The sequence below is a fragment of the Siphateles boraxobius genome, unplaced genomic scaffold, assembly GCF_051911475.1.
Source record: "Siphateles boraxobius isolate OS27281-9 unplaced genomic scaffold, OSU_SipBor_1 20, whole genome shotgun sequence".
NCBI classification, from domain to species: Eukaryota; Metazoa; Chordata; class Actinopteri; order Cypriniformes; family Leuciscidae; genus Siphateles; species Siphateles boraxobius.
Window position 1 is genome coordinate 1,538,086 of NW_027508811.1, and position 19,732 is coordinate 1,557,817.

General features: G+C 43.1%; 1 protein-coding gene and 1 long non-coding RNA gene across 4 annotated transcripts in view; both read right to left on the reverse strand.

The window, feature by feature from the left end:
• Window positions 1-259: 259 nt before the first annotated feature.
• Window positions 260-19,732, reverse strand: part of ttc7a (tetratricopeptide repeat domain 7A) — an 88,050-nt gene continuing 68,577 nt past the window's right edge. For all 3 annotated transcript variants that reach the window (XM_077236361.1, XM_077236362.1, XM_077236363.1), the window contains one exon: window positions 260-1,666. In XM_077236361.1, coding sequence (XP_077092476.1) covers window positions 1,448-1,666 — 219 coding nt within the window. In that variant the 3' untranslated portion in view covers window positions 260-1,447. The remainder of the gene's footprint in view (window positions 1,667-19,732) is intronic.
• Window positions 8,422-9,279, reverse strand: LOC143744730 (uncharacterized). The gene is made up of 2 exons (XR_013205910.1): window positions 8,695-9,279; window positions 8,422-8,623 (listed from the first exon to the last, which is right to left on the reverse strand). It is a non-coding gene; the product is annotated as an uncharacterized LOC143744730 (long non-coding RNA).

The window sequence follows — 19,732 nt, forward strand, 5'->3', positions numbered from 1 at the left end:
ATCATCAAACAGAACTGGCTAAAATAGCACAGCGCTGTTTTCCACGAGGCTTTAGACCCACGTGCTGAAGATACAACAGCCTCCCCAGTAACTCAAACAAGGCTCGGTTGCTAGGCAACCACAGCCGCCCCAGAGAAAGAGCAAGGGTTTCTCTACCAACAGCACTGGAAACGTTACATAAGATATGTAAGTGCTGTGGAGCTACAGGACCAAAACTGATAAGGAATGAAAACAACAGAAAACAAGGACACTGGGATTGCAAAAATCACTCTTTATAAGAAGAACAATCTTTAACCAACATACAGTACAGATGATTACCGGGTATATAAATACTAAAAGAATTTAAAATGAACTAAAGAATTCTACAATTTTGTCCCTGAAAACCAAGACTCAGTATCTGAACATGTTGTAGCACATGTGCAAAAAAATATTGCAGATAGAAAGAAAATGTTTTATGTGTTCAGTCATTCTGTCGTATATGTTGTAGTTATTTGAGAATATGGAAGTCCACACTACAACTGTCAAGATAAATAAGAACAATATTGTTGGAATCACTGACAGTCTATCAGAATCCACCTGAATATAAATAGTCCAAGCTTTTAAAGTTGCAATCGACAAAAATTGTAAAGTGTTCTTATAATTAATAAATAGTCTGTTGGTGTAGAAGGTAATATTATAGTTATAATTATCTTTATAGTTATCATTGTTGGTGTGAACAGGCTTTTGAAGGGATGGTTCACCCAAAAATAAACATTAGCCCATGATTTACTCACCCTCAAGTCATCTTAGGTGTTTATGACATTCTTCTTTCAGACGGATACAATCGGAGTCATATTAAAAATGGCCTGGGTCTTCCAAGCTTTACAATTTACTTTGTAATGTGTTAAATATGAATATTTTTCTTACACAAACGGATCAATTTGTTTAAGGCGGGCTTTATTAACCCCCCGGAGCAGTGTGGATTACTTTTATGAAGGATAGATGCACTTTTATGGGCTTCAAAACAGAAACAACAATTCACTGCCATTATAAAGCTTGGAAGACCCAGGACATTTTTTAATACAACTCCGATTGTATTTATCTGAAATAAGAATGTCATATACACCGAGGATGACTTGAGGGTGAGTAAATCATGGGCTAATTTTAATTTTTCAACTTCCCTTTAAGGTCACATTTTCTATTGCTCTGTAACATAGCGCAGACGTATCAATGGGAATTCTTGCAGTGTGGAATTTGCCACCTGGATTAACAGAAAGCTGGGTGAGCGGCGCTTCATGCAGCACTACTCTATTCACGACGGACCTTGCTTGCTCGTGAAATTTCACTAATGCGATCACGCTCCCTTTCAATTAAGAGTCAAAAGTGCAAAGTTTTTGTAATACAGTATGTGTCATTAAAGTGATTGAAAGCCAGCATTCCCTCCATATATAGGAGTGTCATAGATGTGTCAGAGTTCTCGTGGGATGATGGTGAAGGGCCGAATAGGGCAGCTGGACTCCAGCTCCAGTGCGGTGAGGAAGCAGTCGGGAGCCTGTGAGCAGCTTCTGCTCTGTAGCGCCTCCCCTAGGGCACTCCACGCCTCGTGTGCTGTGTTATGCACTTGTATCGCGTCCCTCAGCATCTTCTCCCCGAGACCCACGCGGCCTGTGCGCACCAACAACTTCCCCTGTGGACAGGAAGCGAGGGAGAGTTACGCTCTTTTTTGTTCTGATGCGTGATGTATTTTTGCAGAACTGTTCATTTTTTTACATATTCTAGATTAAAAATTAAAATGCTTGTGGGCAAGAAAAATATGAGTGTAGGGGGTTTGGGATGGTGTGCTGATGATGTACATTGCTCTATAAATAAAAGTGTTCATTTATAAGGATATGGGTAAAGTGGAAAGGGGTCAACTTGGAATCAGTACAAAATAGTTGAGCAGACTCAACTGATTTAAAAACAGGCCAGGCTCCAACTTTGAGATTCCTGGTGAGCCGGAGTTCATACATTATTTAATTGTTTCCCCATTACAGATTTTGCAACTTTACAAATTACAACCAATAGCAAAAATAAATACAATAGAACAAAGAGACAGATATGAGAGAGAGAGAGAGAGAAAGAGAAAGAGAAAGAGAAAGAGAGAGAGAAAGAGAAAGGGAGAGAGAGAGAGAAAGAGAGAGACAAAGAGAGAGAGAGAGAGAGAGAGATGAGACTATAATGTATAAATTAAATATATTAATCCTATTAAAGCTAAATAAGTTATTCAGTCAAGATCATAGACTGTAAAAAAATATGGATGTAGTGTCCGTGAAGTCACCCGTAGGTTTCTGAAGAGCATTTTTGAAACCCAAAGTGGGCGGAGCCTGCCATCGCCATCTTGGCCGTTATTTTAACGCAGTTAAAACAGGGCTTACGAGGATACTTACATCAAAAAGGCATTTTGATGTAGCTCAATTAGGGCCAGAGCACCGATAATGTGAGGACCCTATTGGAATAGTGCAGTTTATTTTTATTGTGTGTGTATTCGTCTGTTTAAGAGTGAGGAAAAGAGAACTCAGTTCGGTAATGGCGCGCTGTCTTGAGACGCAGCTCTCTGTGCGTGTCTTTTGTGTGTATGCGCACAGTACAGAGTGCGAGGGAACCGAATTGAGTTTCTTTTGCCTCTTGCGCTTGAATGGTTTAAAGGGGTCTTATATTGCCATTTTTGTACAAGTTAATATGAATCTTTAGGGTCTAGATGAAAACTTTGTAATATGCTTTTATTAAAAATTCTTATTAGTATTGTAAGAAAACACTTATTTTACCTGGTCAAAAACAGCTGTGTTTTGAGCACGGCGTTTCAGTGCATATGCATTTACATTTATTCATTTAGCTGACGCTTTTATCCAAAGCGACTTACAATTGCTTTATGTCAGAGGTCGCACGCCTCTGGAGCAACTAGGGGTTAAGTGTCTTGCTCAGGGACACATTGGTGTATCACAGTGGATTCGAACCCGGGTCTCTCACACCAAAGGCATGTGTCTTATCCACTGCGCCATCACCACCCATCACCACTGCGCCTTAAAAATGATAATGAGCTTTACTGACTCTGCCCCTCTGTTCTGTGGGGCGCTTTGACAACGCACGCAGAGTGTTGAGGGTATATTTTGGAACAAGAATGGCAGCGGGAGTCTCTGAGGACACATCTGTGCAACCGTATCAATTTGAACCGGAGTCGGACCCGGAACAAGATGACGGCCCCGAAGAAGTTCGACAATTAAGGCTCGAACAGGACGTTTCTGAATGGTTGGTTAACGCATTGTTCATTATAAACGTGGGATTATGAATTATATTGAGAACATCGTAACGTTACACAGAAAACGTCTCGGGTTATGACTATAACCCTTGTTCCCTGAGAAGGGAACGAGACACTGCGTCGAGAATCGACTCTTTGGGGACGCTCCCTTAGCGTGCGCCTCTGAAGTATGAATGAAACTATTCCAATCCTGATTGGTGTTGCTTATGTGACGGCATAACCGGATACATAAAAGCGACGCCGGCACACACACACACTAGCCTAGCGATGAAGCAAGACGCTCTCAGGCCCAGAGGGGCGTGGCAGGACGACGCAGTGTCTCGTTCCCTTCTCAGGGAACAAGGGTTATAGTCATAACCCGAGACGTTACCTTTCGAGGGAACTCAACACTGCGTCGAGAATCGATTCTTTGGGGAACGAATGCCCACTAGGCCACGCACCGAAAACAGGCCTGCCCAGGAGTGAAACTGATTCAGACACTCAGCAGGACGAGAGCACACATGCGCCAGGCGTACTGGGGAGGTGCAGACTATATACCTAATAAAAGTGTGTGGGGTAGCCCAACCGGCTGCCTCACAGATCTCCTGGAGGGGAACTCCCGAGAGGAGGGCCCAAGAGGACGCCATGCCTCTAGTAGAATGAGCCCTTATGGCCAGAGGTGAAGGCAAATTGCGCACCTCATAAGCCATGGCAATAGCCTGCACAATCCAATTACTAATGGTTTGCTTGGATGCCGGGAGCCCTCTCCTAGGTGACCCGAAACACACTAACAGTTGGTCCGACCTCCTTCAAGAAGAGGACCTCTCGAGATAAATACTCAAAGCTCTGACGGGGCAGAGCAAATGAAGCTTCTCTTCTTCAGCCGACACATGAGGTGGAGGATGGAAAGCCTGAAGGGTCGTAGACCAAGCCGTATTAGCAGGCACTTTAGGCACATAGCCCGGTCTCGGGTGCAAAAAGGCCTTAACCTTGCCTGGGGCAAACTCCAAGCAAGCTGGTGTCACTGCCAGGGCTTGGAGATCTCCTACCCTCTTAAGAGAGGTGATGGCTAAGAGAAAGACCAATTTGTAGGTAAGATCTTTAGGCGAAGCCGACTGAAGAGGTTCGAAGGGGGCCAGGGATAACCCTTCCAGAACCACTGCCAGGTCCCAGGCAGGAACCCTGGACCTGGTTGTCGGTCTCATCCTCCAAGTACCAAGGAGAAAACGAATGACCAGCTGGTGCCTCCCCAGAGGCCCATCACTTAATGGCGCGTGGAAAGCCGCAATGGCAGCCACGTACACCTTAAGCGTGGAAGGGGAGAGACCCGCAGAGAAACGATCTTGATGAAACTCCAGAACTGAAGCCACTGGGCAGTTAACTGGTTCTAAATTATGTTCTCTACACCAAGTGACGAAAACATTCCACTTGAGGCCATATAATCTCCTAGTAGACGAAGCCCTAGAGCTAAGTATGGTTTCAACCACCCCGGCTGATAGACCAGCGTTTAGGTACTGAACCACCTCAGAGGCCAGGCCCACAGTTTCCACAGCTCTGGGTGAGGGTGGAAGATTGTGCCCTCCACCTGAGACAATAGATCCCTCCTCAGAGGAATCTGCCATGGCTGAGCTATCAGGAGTGAAATTATGTCTGAAAACCATACTCGGGTCGGCCACATTGGGGCAACCAGAAGTAGACTGATGCCCTCCTGACGGACCCTCTCCAGGACTGCCGGAAGCAGAGCGATCGGGGGAAATGCGTACAGGCGAAGCCTCGGCCAGGCCTGTACCATGGCTGGATGTGAGAGGGAGAACCAAAGTTGGCAGTGGGACGTCTCTCGAGATGCGAATAGATCCACTTCCATGGGCCCAAACCTCTCCCATATCAACTTCACCTCTGAATGAAGTCTCCATTCCCCGAGCCTCAGCCCCTGCCTCGACAGGATGTCTGCTGCCTGATTCTGAACCCCCGGATTATACATAGCTCTGATATGAGAATAAGAGAATAACCTGATGCGCCATCCTGCACAGAGGGCACGATCTGAGTCCCCCTTGTCGGTTCAGATAAGCTACCACTGATGTATTGTCCGATCGTACTAGGACATAGTAACCCTTGATGTCTGGAAGGAAGCTCCTCAGAGCCCTGAACACAGCCAACATCTCTAGACAATTAATGTGCCAAAAATGATGATGGTCCTGCCACAGACCCCTGGCAAAGCGGCCGTCCATGACCGCGCCCCAGCCAGTGAGGGAGGCGTCTGTCGAAACGGTTTTCCGGCAACATGATGCTCCTAAAACTGGCCCTTGGGACAGGAACCAAGGTTTCTTCCATATTATTAGAGAACGAAAGCATCTGCGTGTTACTCTGATCATACGAAATGGATTCCCCTTGGGGGAAAACCCCTTGGCTTTCAGCCACCACTGAAGGGGCCTCATGTTTAGAAGGCCCAAAGGTATAATGTTGGATGCCGCTGCCATGAGGCCCAGCAGTCTTTGGAATTGCTTTACAGTAGTGGCCTGGCCTAGCTTTAACTTGGACACCATCGCCTGAATGGACTCGATACGCGCCGGAGACATGCGTGCCTGCATCGTAGTCGAGTTTCACACAACGCCTAGAAACGTTGTGGACTGGGACGGTTCTAACACACTCTTCTTTGTGTTGAGTCTCAACCACAATTTTTTAATGTGGCCAAGGACGACATCTTGATGCCGAACTGCCATTTCTCGAGACTGGGCCAGAATGAGCTAGTCGTCGATATAATTCAGTATGCGGATGCCCTGAAGTCTCAGTGGAGCAAGTGCTGCATCCATACATTTGGTGAATGTGCGGGGAGAGAGTGCTAGGCCGAACGGAAGAACCCAATAACTGACTTTATTATATGCAGGACTCATGCAGATATGTTGGGAAGATGATACCATGCCTCTACAAAATCTACTAAGGGAACCAGCCTCTCGAGACTGGCCTCTGGTGTTTTTCGAGCACCCTTCTCGACCCCCTGAAGCGGAAGACTGGCAGGCTGTAGTCGATACGGTTTTCGTGACCATAACTGATGCTCGTTTTTTATTTTTCGAGAAAAACGACTCACAGTGCGTTCGCTGGAATATGATGCGGCCTGAAGCGTCACCGACGGCGGGCAACTCACATCGTTTCCTTGAGGGCTCCGCTGTGAGAACAACCTCGGTTGTTCTACAACGGAGGGGACAGCCCTCATAGGTCCCACCACTCTGGCTAGGACCTCTTTCCTGAAGCCCTCCTAGCCTGAAGGACATCCCTTAAATCGCCCTTCTGGCTGGGGGGCTTCTGCTGGGAGCGTTTCCTCCGTTGCCAAGCTCCCGGAGGAGGGGCTCTAGAGGAAACACTCTCCCTTTGCTTTGCCCGGTGTGAGGAGCTGGTTGATGGCTGGGGCTTTGTGGAGATCGGGGAAAAACGGCAAACCCCGGCGCTGAGGCTGTGACCTGTGCCGCAGGAAACGCTCGTCTAACTTGCTTACGACTTGCGTTCCCTGCTCATCTTGTGGCCAGCTGATTTTAAGTCTGGCCACGGCACGAGTCACAACCTCCACCAGCTCCTCATAAGCCTGGCCGTGAACTGGCGCGCTCGACTCACGGTCATCCTCGCGGCTGATCACCTCTGCCTCCTCGGAAGCAGAGAGCTCAAGCACCGGGACCTGGTCGTGGGCAGAAGAAGCCGCAGCGCGGGCTTCTGCACCACTCACAGGGGCTTCAGGATCTTCAGATGAAGAATGAGAAAGTGCCGGAGCAGTCTCATTCTCATCTGCAAGATCCCGCTGCGAACCCCACGATCTGAGTCGCCGCGCCGCCTCAACGGACGCGGGACCGGAACCGAAGGGGGAACGCGAGCCTGACCGAGCTCATCAAAGCACACCAGCCGGGTGATTGTTGATTGTTGATTGTTGGGAATATTCCCTTCAAAAATAAAACAGCGGTTCGAATTTAGGAACACCAAAATGACTGCTGTGTTCCTTATTACAGCCAAGAACAGAACACCACAATCGTTAGACGCCATTCTGCTCCAGTGTATCAACAATGGCGGACTACGATGACAGCTCGCTCAGGGCGGGTCTGTGTTGAAACGCTGTTGTCATTTATCAATCGTGGGAGGGGCGTCCGATCTAGTGACGTCACAAGATCGAACGGCTCAATTTGAGGCAGGGGAAAACATATAAGGAGATTAAAACAAAAACACTGGATGGATTTTTATCATTATATGATGGTCGTGTACATGCTCGTTGTATCAGTTTTGTTGCTGTTAGTCTGAGCTATTGCTGTAGGGTGTATGCTTCCTCTACCAAACTACACTAGTTTATCAATAGTTCTGTGATTTATACAACATGCTTGTTGTATCAGTCTTCATGCCGCTAGTCCGAGCTAGTGCTGTAGGGTGTATGCTTCCCCTGCCAAACTACACTAGTTTTAGCAATAGTTCCACGATTCTACATGCTGCTTGTATCAGATTTTGCTGCCGCTAGGGGTGTAAGCTTCCCCCAATAGATCCCCAAAGAAACTGGAACTGGACTGTGGATATACAACCACAAGCAAGTATCTGATTAATTTTGATATCTCAATTTTCACTTCATTTCAGAAAGCATGTCATTCATGGCAATATGCCTGTTTACTGCTTAAAGATCAACTGAACTGAAATTTGAGAAAAGGTGATATAACAGATGTATTTTATTTATTCTCATTGGTACAATTATTAAAATGGCAGAATTTGTTAAAATGGTACGTTGAAAATGTTGTTTTTGCTACACGGGTGCCGCCATGTTGGATTTCAACATTCGGCTACGTCACTGGCATGGTAAGCTACTCCGTTGCCAACCAACACCAGCAGAGCAGCCGTAGCATGTAAATAGTCTGAGGCTAGCTGACATGGCTGAGGAAACAGAAACCAACAGCTCTAGGGGGGGTTCATACTGTATTGCCCCTGGCTGTAGTAATGAATTGTACAGGGCTAAGGCAGCTGGAGTTACGATACATTTTCACAATCCTTTGACACCTTTGACAAGGAAACCAGCCCTCAAGTCATGGCTAGCTGCCTTAAAACTGTCTAGCCCTCCGACAGCCCCTGGATTTCGAGTCTGTAGTGAGCATTTTTTAGCAACAGACTATTTAGAGATATGTACTTTCGTCAATGGGACATGAAGCGTCTGATAATGTCTGCATCAAATGTTTTATTTAGCCAAGTTACAAGTCCAATGCATAACGTTACTCAAATCCTTGATATTCGGCTGAGGGGAAAAGATCCCTGATGTAGTTCACTGCACAGCATGGGATCGTAATCCTATTCCTCCTTCCCAAATGCCCCCTCGCCCAAAGAGTGAACTGCCGGTACGCTGTTAACCTAAATAGTCTGAGAAAAGGATATAACAAGTTAACCTAGCCTAGCCCAGTCGCCAACACATAGAATACACTGTTACATACCTGCTACTTATGCGGCACTCCAGCGTCTTAGCTCGGACATCCATTATAGATAGCATAGCCACCTCCAACACGTCTCTCTCACCGCACAGCATCCGAAATGAATGATGAATGGTGATGCATTTTTCGCCGATCAATAAATTTTCCAGGTTGACCTCTCTGCAACAGATCGACTCTGGTGCAGTGTCCATGCTCCGGCAGCGCCCGCGCCCGCACCCACACCAGTCACTTCCCCCCAAATGATCCTGTACTGTATGTGGAGCCTGAAACTGGTCGTCATCCATGTGATGGTAGTCAGATACTACTGGCCTGTCCCTCACAGGCTCAAATGCGTAACCCATGCCCTTAAAATTACTCATTTTCGTGTGTGTATATAGGACCTGCAGCTGTTGCCTATATACCTTCGCGGGTCCTACCATGCCAGTGACGTCATCGAAATTGGCAGCGTTCTTATACTAACAAGCGCAATTTTTGTGTTGCTTAAAAAAAGCTATATGGCTATTTTTGATAAAATTTTTTACTGTAATTTACTTTTAATTGTCATAAACAACACGTTTTCAACATCAATTTTATTCAGTTCAGTTCATCTTTAAGCATTTCGGGTATTGACAACATGCTTGTTGCTATGGCTCATGCGGGTATTGGCAACATACTCGTTTAGGTCATCCAACATAAGGGCAACATACTTGTTGCTTAAGGCTTTCCATATTGTTGGTAACATGCTGTTGCTCAGGCTTTTCAGGTATTGGCAACATGCTTGTTGCCTTGGCTCACTCAGGTAACTGCAAAAGCATCCAGAATTACGCTGTCAGTTGGGTTTGGGGGATATTAGCATATGGTTTTGTTTTGGGGGTTATTGCTGCTCTCCCTGCTCTTATCCATGCTAGGCTGAGAACGCCCAGAACGGAACCATACCGCCAATCCAAACTGTATGCTAATTGTCAATCATATTTGACGATAGTGGTCCTGACAGAATTATGATTTCTCTGATTTAAAGGCAATTTGGAGGGCAAGTAGATAAATATCAAGATATATCAAATATGGTCAAAGGTTAAAATATATTTTTCAGAATTTTCAGGACAATACTACAGTTCAAACAGTAAAGCAATGTCATGGGTCCAATTCCCAGTGAATGCATGAACAAAACAAATGTGAAACTTTTTATTTTTGGGTTAAAAGCATCTGCCAAATACATAAATGTTATTGTAAATTACTGCCCAGTCCTAAACACGATTATCTAATTTGCAGCATAATATTACACATTTAAAATGTACAGTCTTAATTTCCTGGAAAATGAACCAGAAATATTGATGATAAATAAGACTTGTTTTGTAAATGTGTATGTGTATTTACTAATGCTTTGGCAACGTGAAGCTATTTCCACATTCCAACAAAGCTTCTTGAATCTGATATCTCAATATAATATATATTGTAAATCAATGGTATGAGGTGGAAAGTGGGTTTAGAACAACAGTGTATGTGCACAGTGAGTTGGTGGTTATGCCTAGAGTTAAATTGTGTTACTTTCCCCAATCCCACCAACAACACCATGATTTACCCATTGCAATTACATTTCATCTTTCAGCACACATGCAGTTGTATTACTGGGTTGCGGCACATGACTGCTGATTATGCAGGCACTTCAAAAGCACATCAGAGAGAATGACTCCACTGGGGAGAGAGAAAAGTGAGGCAGGAAATGAGGCTCTCACAGACACAAGTGGAAGAAGCAGCCACAGGCAGGGCATGTTTTGAAAGAATGATCATAACACAGCTGCAGGAATACACAGAATGACAAGCCTGTGGACCAATCACAGCTCAGTAAGAGGCTGTTCTGGTGAATCAGGTGTTTATGAGTCTTATAACTGGAGGACTGAACAGCAGAGCACAAGAAGGGGGGTTTAAAATATAAACAGATTTGAGGCTAGCACATTTGGGCATAAATTGCCTCATTTCCATATGGATGTAGCAGAGGTGGCACTTGAAAAACTGCTGTAGGGTCACGGCCCTGCATCTGAACTCTGCTAATCCAACAGAATGCTGATCCGATCCAGCTGGGACCAGCTATGATTACAAGTGTCAGCTACTAGGCAGAAAATACACACACAGTGTACAAACAATGCATGTGTTTGCAAGCAGACAACCCTAACATAGACAAACCATTGATTCATGTACAAACACAACTAGAATTACAGAAAAACACAAAGCCAGAACATTTACACATGCAGGGACTCATATTCTTGCAGTTCCTCTTGTAAGGCTGATCAATTAATCAAAATAAAATTGAAATCGCGATATGGCTCAGCATAATTATCAAAACTTTAATGCTAAAAAAATTTAATGAAATAAATGAGTCGCACATTTCAGAATGAAGCACTGTGTTTCCACAGCTCTTGATCTGGTGTTTGCTCCACACAAACTCATCTCTGCATCTGCTCTGAGGATGACCTGATTATTGCTTTGTTGCAGGTCAGCAGACTTGATTTTGCAGGACAATGTGGGACATGTGGTAGAACAATAACTTATTATTGTTATAATCATTTGATTTAATCTCTCTCTCATTAACCATTTCAGTCGTATCTGACTCTTGGTGATTCTATGGCCATCTCTTGCCATACGAGACTGACCATCAACTTTCTTGGCAATGGGGTAGGTTGCCAGGTCTTTCCCCAACCCTCTCCATTCCATGGATTGGGACTCACACACGCACATTCACACCTATGGTCACTCAAGTATAGCCACTTCACCTATACTGTATGTGTTTGGATTGTGGGGGAAAGTGAAACCGGAGCACCAGGAGGAAACCCAACCAGACAAAGGGAGGACATGCGAACTACACACAGAAAAGACTCGAACCGGGGACTTTCTTGCTGTGAGGCAACAGTGCTACCCACTGAGCCACTCTGCTATGTGAGTTTTATTTGTACTAGTTTTATTTGCAGTGACAACACACTACCAATTCAGTGTACTAAATATAATGAATTGAATATAAATTTCTTTAAGCAGTGAATAGGTTGTGCTACTTTATTAGACCATAAGATTGCATGCATTTTTTACCGGAGAACCATCTTGTAGATGTGGCGGTTGTGGCCTAATGCTTAGAGATTCTGATTTGTAACCCTGAAGGTCGCAGGTTCAATTCTCAATACCGGCAGAGTATTGAACGACTGAGGATGCCCTTGAGCGAGGCATCTAACCCCCAATTGCTCCCTGGGCGCCGCAGTGAATGATGCTGAGATTGGGTCACTTATAACGTGGACTTGGGAATGCAATATGTGCCTGCCATTACATCAGATTTATCATGAAAACATTTAAACCTGTTGTCAACAAAGGTGGAGCTCTCTACAGTTTTTTTGCCAAATTAAAAGCTAGATGATTTAACATTTGAAAATGACGAAATTAAAACATATATTTTCTTACTGTAATTTTACAGTAAAATTAAACCAAATATAGAAATGTTTTTTTTTGCAAACTTTAGCCAGGCTCGGATGAAGGGATGCCCTGTTCTTTATACAGTTTCTTTACTGTGTTCCATGGAATATCTAATCCCTTGGATTTTTTTTTGTAGCCCTGACTTGAGTTTGGGAGTGAATAAGCAGCCTTATCAAGTGGTTCCTTAAAATATAAAATACAATAAAAAGCATCCAGGGAGGCCGATTTCAACATGTTACATTGGTGACTTGAATGTACTTAATGAGCAAACCAACATCAGCTTGTGAAACCGTAAAGCTCACTCTGCCTCAACTGATTATAATGCATGCCACATCTAGTGTGAAACAGCCTTAACACTGGTTCTATGTCTCATTATCAGATCTCTTGCACCGTATGATACAATTGCCTGGTTGCTAGGCATCCCATAAAGGCCTGAGAAGGAGTGAAGTGTTATAAATAATGTATTTGCATTATCTAATCAACTGACAGAGCAATGGTAGCGAGCCAGAAAGAAGACAGCGAGAGAAAGAGGGAGGGAGAAAGCAATAGAAACACAGAGAAAGGACCCAGAGATTCAAAGAAGGCAGATGTATAGGCAGAAAGAGAAAATTATGATGTGCTGAGTCACAGCGCTCAGTGTGCTTAAACTCATATGACACGAGAACAGAGACAATGGGCCCTATCTTGCACCCGGCGCAAATGACTTTGTACACTGACGCATGTATCATTCCTATTTTGCACCTGCGGAAAGCGGACCTTTCCCTCCACAGACACACGTTGGATAACTAAGAAATACACTTGCACTCGCCGGGGCGGTTCAGCGCAAAGAGGCGTGTTCCGGCGCAAACTTTCCCTCATGCTATTTTGCTGTTCTATAAAACAATTGCGCCACTGACCAGAAAAAACCTAGTCTAAAGTCAGTGGCGCGTTGCGCGTACATTCAGATGGTATTTTAAGCGCGCATGCTTGGCCATAAAACAGAGTGTGAACAACGCGCATACACTGTAGATGATTCTCTCATCTACACATAATAATGTATCATTTGCAAAAAGTTAAATGCATCTAAGGAAAAATATTAAAACACGAGGGAAATCATTGTTGTATCCATGACGATGGGGAAAATAGGCATAAAGCTTACAGATTTACCCAAATTATTATATGCATGTTTAACCGTAGCTAATTTGGGTGGGTTTGTCCCATCCCCAATGTCACTTCTCTTTCTTTTACGGCCCTGACGAGAACATCGATCTCCTCGGCTGTGAACCGATTCTGAAGCGCGCCTGGTAAATGTGCCGTTATAATAGTATTGCGCCAAGGAACAAGTGCACCTCGTTCATCATGCTCTTAAAGGGAATGTGATATAAAGCTCTTATTGGTTTGTTTCCCGTTACGCCCAAACCACACCTATGAATAATGAAGCTACTTCAGACCAACCCCTTTTAGATTTGCGCCAGGCGCAAGAGGCATTTATCCCGCCGAGAAAATAGCAACAGCGCCGGGATCCGCCCACAAAGTTACTTGCGCTTTGACACTTGCGTTTCAGATCGTTAAAATAGGGCCCACTCACATCACCCTAACAAAAGGGTCCGTGTTTGACTCACATCAGCGGATATCCCTAAATGAAAAAATACCCATCCAGATGCCCTGAGCAATGACTCATACACACGTTCATATGTCCCCCACAGAAACAGATTAATATATGCTGTATTTTATTGTAAAAATCGCTATATAAATAAATGTGACTTGACTGTAATGTAAGCTTTCATGATGGCAACGCTGATTCTTGTAGCAATTACTCCAGTCCTCAGCGTCACATGATCATTCAGATATCCTTGTATTGTGCTAATTTGGTGCTCAAACAGTTCTTATTATGATTAATGTTGAAAACTGTAGTGCCGATTCATATTTCTGTAAAAAAAAGTGATTCACACTTTCAAGTAACACAAAAAGTGTATTTTTCATGATTCTTTGATTAATAGAAAATGAAACAGTATTTATTTAAAACAGAAATATTTTATAACATTTTTGACCAATTAAATGAACAAACAAACAAATACATTTAAATACTTTAAATTGTAAAGTATTTTTATATTATGTCAGTATTTTGTTTTACTCAAAGGGTTAAAGTTTAGGGTCACTGGTTAGCATGACCAAAAAAAATGCTAATGAATAACTTCCATTAACTTAATAGAAATTGTATTATAATGATGAGAATCTTTACAATAAATGAAAATTACAAAAAAGGTAAGACACCCAGAGGCATTACAGCAACGGAAATTTGGTCCTAAAATGAATCCATTTTCAATTTCTTTTGATTTTGAATTCAGAAATTCACTCTATTTTCTAAATACGTTATTGTGGCGAGGGGGGCGTGGTTCACCGAGGTCTGCAGCGGGAGAGAGAGAGACAGGAGACGAGCAGTGCATAAGTAGGTCAAGTGCAAAATGATAAACACCTGTGTCTTGTTGCAGTAATTGGCGTGGAGAGACCGGATACAGTCACTGGGAAACGGGAAGCTGGCAGAGAGAGACTGGACTGGGGACTCGTGCGAATGTCTGGAGACTAACTGCCGTCGCAAACGGAGATGCTGATTGCTTTGATCTTAAGTAAATACTGTTGATGCGTTTATTTTTGTTTTATTGAAAGAGTCAAATAAACGCACGTCTCAGTAAGCTGACCCTGTCTTCTTCCTTTCTTACTCGGAACATTATCACACTGGTGTAGAAACCCAGGAAGGAAGAAGAAAAGCCGCCGGCGTCATGACCATGCCCCGCCCACTCACATGCCTTTAACAAAGATGGGGCATGTGAGGAAGACCCAGAGGCTTTCACTCATCTCTTTGAGAGAACTGCGGAGGCATGTGAGTGGCCACAAGCCCACTAGCCAGTGCGCCTCATCCAGCCACTTTAGGGAGAGGCGCAAGTGGCAGCCAAGTAGCTGCCAGTCCAGAACCTCCTGCTCTATGAAGACCTAAAGCGAGCCATCCTACATTGGGTCGGCCTCAGCCCAGAGCAACAGCGCCAGCACTTCTGATCACTGGACCTGGTGGCCGGCCGTTCGTAATGGCTAGACAGCTCTGGGACGCGAGCCACAGATGGCTGTTTTCTGGGAGAAGCAGATCATCGACAGAGTGGTTATGGAGCAATTCATTTGCGCGACTGCCGAAAAGTGCAATCCTGAGAATCCTGTTGAAAGTGCCTTAGTTTTTTTTTGTTATCAAATTTTTATTGTTTAAACATGACATATAATGACGAAGACAAACAATCAGCAATTACCCCAGTATGAGAAAAAGAAAAAAGATACAAATAATAATAAATAAAAATGAATAAATCAATAATTAAGATAATACAAATTTAAAATAGATATATATAGGGCACTATATAAGTGGGATAACAAAGATACAGAAAAATTATATATAATGAATAAATAAACAAACATACAAAATATACTTCAAGATATACACAAATATATATAAGTACTACAGATTATTAAAAAAAAAATAATAATAATAATAATAAAATAAAATAAAAAAACCCACAGTAGCATAGAGCTGAGAGAAATCTACGACAGTTGAAATATATGATTAATAATAAGGAAAAAATAAACCAACCAGATGAACAAGAACAATAAAATAAGATAAAATTACCATAAAACCAGAGAGATAGGGAGGGGGGTATTAATTCAACTCAGTAAACCTTTGAGTTTTTCCAATGTTTGGGCCCAGAGTCTAATGGTGTCCTCTCTTGCGCCATGAATGCGTGCAGTGGACAATTCGAGATACACCACATCTATAAATGTGAGAACCCAATACTGCTTATTAAGAGAATGTGGAGGTTTCCATCTCGTTGCTACTATTTTCTTAGCGGCTGTCAAACCAGCTAAAAACACTCGTTTCTGAGTTTTGTTAAGCTGGATATCAGATAAATCATCTAAAATAAAAACAGATGGGGACAAAGGGGCCGAAACATTCAATAAAGTGGACAAACTTTCTTTAACCATATTCCAAAAGTAAGCAACCCCAGGGCATTCCCAAATCATGTGAAAAAAAGTACCAAATTCCCCTGTATGGCACAGCGTGCAATTAGGATCAGGTTTAAGCTTCATACTATAGAGTTTACGTGGAGTCAAATAAGTCCTATGAATAAAATTAAAATGGATTTGTTGATGATCCGGATTCCTTGAGGCATGCATTACCATCACCCAAACACTGTCCCAATTAAAACTGGGGGAAAGGTCCGGAATATCTGCCCGCCATGCAGAGTCTATTGTCAGAGGATGCTGCACTTTTTCCAGAAAAAAATTATATAATTTAGAAACCAAACCTCTTGTACCCCGAGTCTCAAGTAACACTTTAAGTAAATGGTGATCTTTAAGAGGAGCCAGCCAAGGAACCCCATAAGCCTTCATGGCTGCCCTCAACTGTAAGTAAAAGAAAAAGGTAGAGCTCTGAAGGTTAAATTGAATGGAAAGCTCTTCAAAGGAGTGAAGGCCTTTATCACCCATTAAATCACCCAATGAGTGAATTCCTTTGTCGAACCACTGTCGACACTGGCCAATCTTTATTGGGCGCTTACCAATTAGCAAACCATCATTATTAAAGATAGGAGAGTAGGGATTCCAATTAGAACGGATATTACAAGCTTTTTCAGCTGCTCTCCAAACCGACAGAGCATGGGACACTAAAGGACCAAAACGGAGCGTACACTTTTTTAGAGGAATATTGGCAAATAAAACTTCATCTAACTTCAGAGGAAGAACTAGATTTCCCTCCAAGGACCGCCAAGAAACATCCATTTTATCATTATACCAGCTAAGCAGGGGACGTAGTGTAAAAGCCCAGTGATACAGCTTAAAATTCGGAAGTGCAAGTCCACCCGCGAATCTATCTCGTTGCATCGTGGAAAGTTTAAGACATGGACGTTTGCCATTCCATACAAATTTGGTAATTACGCTCTGTAGCCTATCCCAAAACCGAGAAGGGGGAGGCAAGGGCAGCATAGAACTCACAAAGTTAATTCGAGGGAGTACATTCATTATGATAATCGAGATGCGCGATCTAAGAGAATTTGGAAGCGATGACCAATTATCCAAGTTACAAGAAATTTTAGACATGATGCCCTCATAGTTGGTCTTAGTTATATACTGCAATGAAGCACCAATCATAATGCCCAAATACTTAAATTGTTTGACCACTGGTATACCCGCGGGTAGTGCTGAGTTTCTCATTGCGTCATTTAGTGGAAGAAGTGCCGACTTTGTCCAATTTATTCTATATCCGGAAATCTCGCTAAAACTGGCAAAAATAGTTAAAATGTTAGGAATGGACTGCAGTGGATTGCCTAAAAAAAGAAGGATGTCATCTGCATACAAAGAAATAAGATGGTTGGTCCCACACATTGTGATTGGGGTGATACCTTTATCTATGCGTATTGTCTGGGTCAGTGGCTCTAGCGAGAGTGCAAAAAGAAGCGGGCTTAGAGGGCATCCCTGTCGAGAACCTCTGGCTATGCTGAACAGTGAAGAACAAGTCTTTCCTGTCAAAACCATGGCTGTGGGGTTCGCATACAGCACCTTGATCATATGAATGTAGGAGGACCCCAAAGCCATGAGCTTCAACACAGACCACAAATATGGCCATTCCAGACGATCAAAGGCTTTCATAGCATCTAGGGAAAGGACTGCGGTAGGAGGAGTCAACGAAGATGACCCATGTATTATATGGAGTAACCTCCTAACACTATCAGATGCTAATCTAGTCCTAATAAAGCCTGTCTGGTCACAGTTAACAAGCTTAGTCATGGCCGGCTGGAGCCTCCGCGCGAGCAATTTAGCATAAATTTTCAAGTCAGCATTTAGAAGTGACAGAGGCCTATAATTTGAACAATCATTGGGGTCCTTGTCTTTTTTGAGCAAAAGCGTAATGACTGCAATATTCACATCTCTGGAAAAGGACCCTCTCTCAATAGCGGCTTGAATCATATAAAAGAGTAGGGGGCCCAGACTGTCCCAGAACGTGGTGTAAAATTCTGGTGGAATTCCATCCAACCCAGGGGATTTACCGCTACACATATCAAAAGCAGCCTCTTTAAGCTCAACTAAAGTAATGGGGGTATTTAATTCTAGAGAGTCTTCCTCAGACAACTTAGGAAGCAGTGTTTTGTTTAGAAAATTGTCACAAGTATCCTGATTATGTGATATCTCAGAGCTATATAAATCAGCGTAAAAGCTACGGAAAGTAGCATTAACTTGAGAGGGTTCACTAAGAATATCACCATTTTTGGACTTAATTGTGCCGATATCTGCAAAATGTTCATTGGACCGCAATCTAAGGGCTAATAAACGGCTGGGTCTAGCCCCATTGAAATAGTACAACTGTCGCGTCCTATGAATTAAAAATTCGGCCCGCTGTTTCATAACAGCATTTATCTCTTTTTTAACAAGTTCAAATTGAAGCCTAACCTCCTCATCATAACTTTGTTGTAATAGGCTATCTAATGCTGATAATTTAGACTCTAAATTGTGTAATCTGGATGAACGATCTTTCCGTATGTTGGAGGCATAACATACAGTAAAATTCCTAATAAAACCTTTAACAGCATCCCAGACTGCCCTTGGGTCATCCACAGAGCCTTTATTTATATTTACAAAATCTGATAGTTGGCTTGAAAACTTGGTTTTAAATGCTTCATCTCGGAGTAGCGAGGCGTTAAAACGCCATCTAGGGGCCCGAGCTGGATTTGAATTTAACACCACAGAAGCAATCACTGCATTATGGTCAGAAAAAGCCACTGGTAATAAGTTAACAGTAACAATATTATAAAACAAGTCTCTAGAAGAAAAAATAAAGTCAATTCGAGAGGAAGATTTATGTCTTGATGAAAGATGGGTGAAGCCTTTAACACCAGGATTAAATACACGCCAGAGATCCACCACTCCAGTATCATTAATCCAGGAACGTAAAGCCTCAGAAGCATATTTTTGATCTACATTTTCGGAGTGTCCCGATCTATCAACTGAATAGTCAACAACAGCATTAAAATCAGCACCTATTACGAGTTTGAAGTCAGAGAGCTCCAGCAGTACCTTAGTGAGCTGTACATAAAATTCTTTTTCAAAAGTATTAGGGGCATAAATTGAGATGAAGGCAACATCTCTATTTTCTATATGAACTTTCGCAACTGTTATTCTGCCATTGCGATCTGCCCACGTATCCAACAACTTAAATCGCAAATTACGCTGACATATGATTGCAACCCCTTTCGATTTGTTTAAAGCTGACGAGCAGGCAATTACCCGGAAAAGGCGATTAGACATGCGATTTGTATCCCTTTTTAACAGATGAGTCTCTTGTAGGAAGGCTATATTAATTCTTTGTTTCCGCAAAAAGTCCAAAACAGCAACTCGTTTCACTGGGTTATTCAGGCCCCTTGCATTGAGGCTGAGAATATTCAACTTGGAACCATCAATCATTTAAAAAGTAATAGCCAGGTAAACTATGCAGTAAACAAGAAAAACAAACTTTCCATAGGGGAAAAAGATGGGGAGGAAATAGGAACTTCTCTGGTTCAGGCTTGAAAACATAACATTAGAACAAAACAAAAACAAAAAC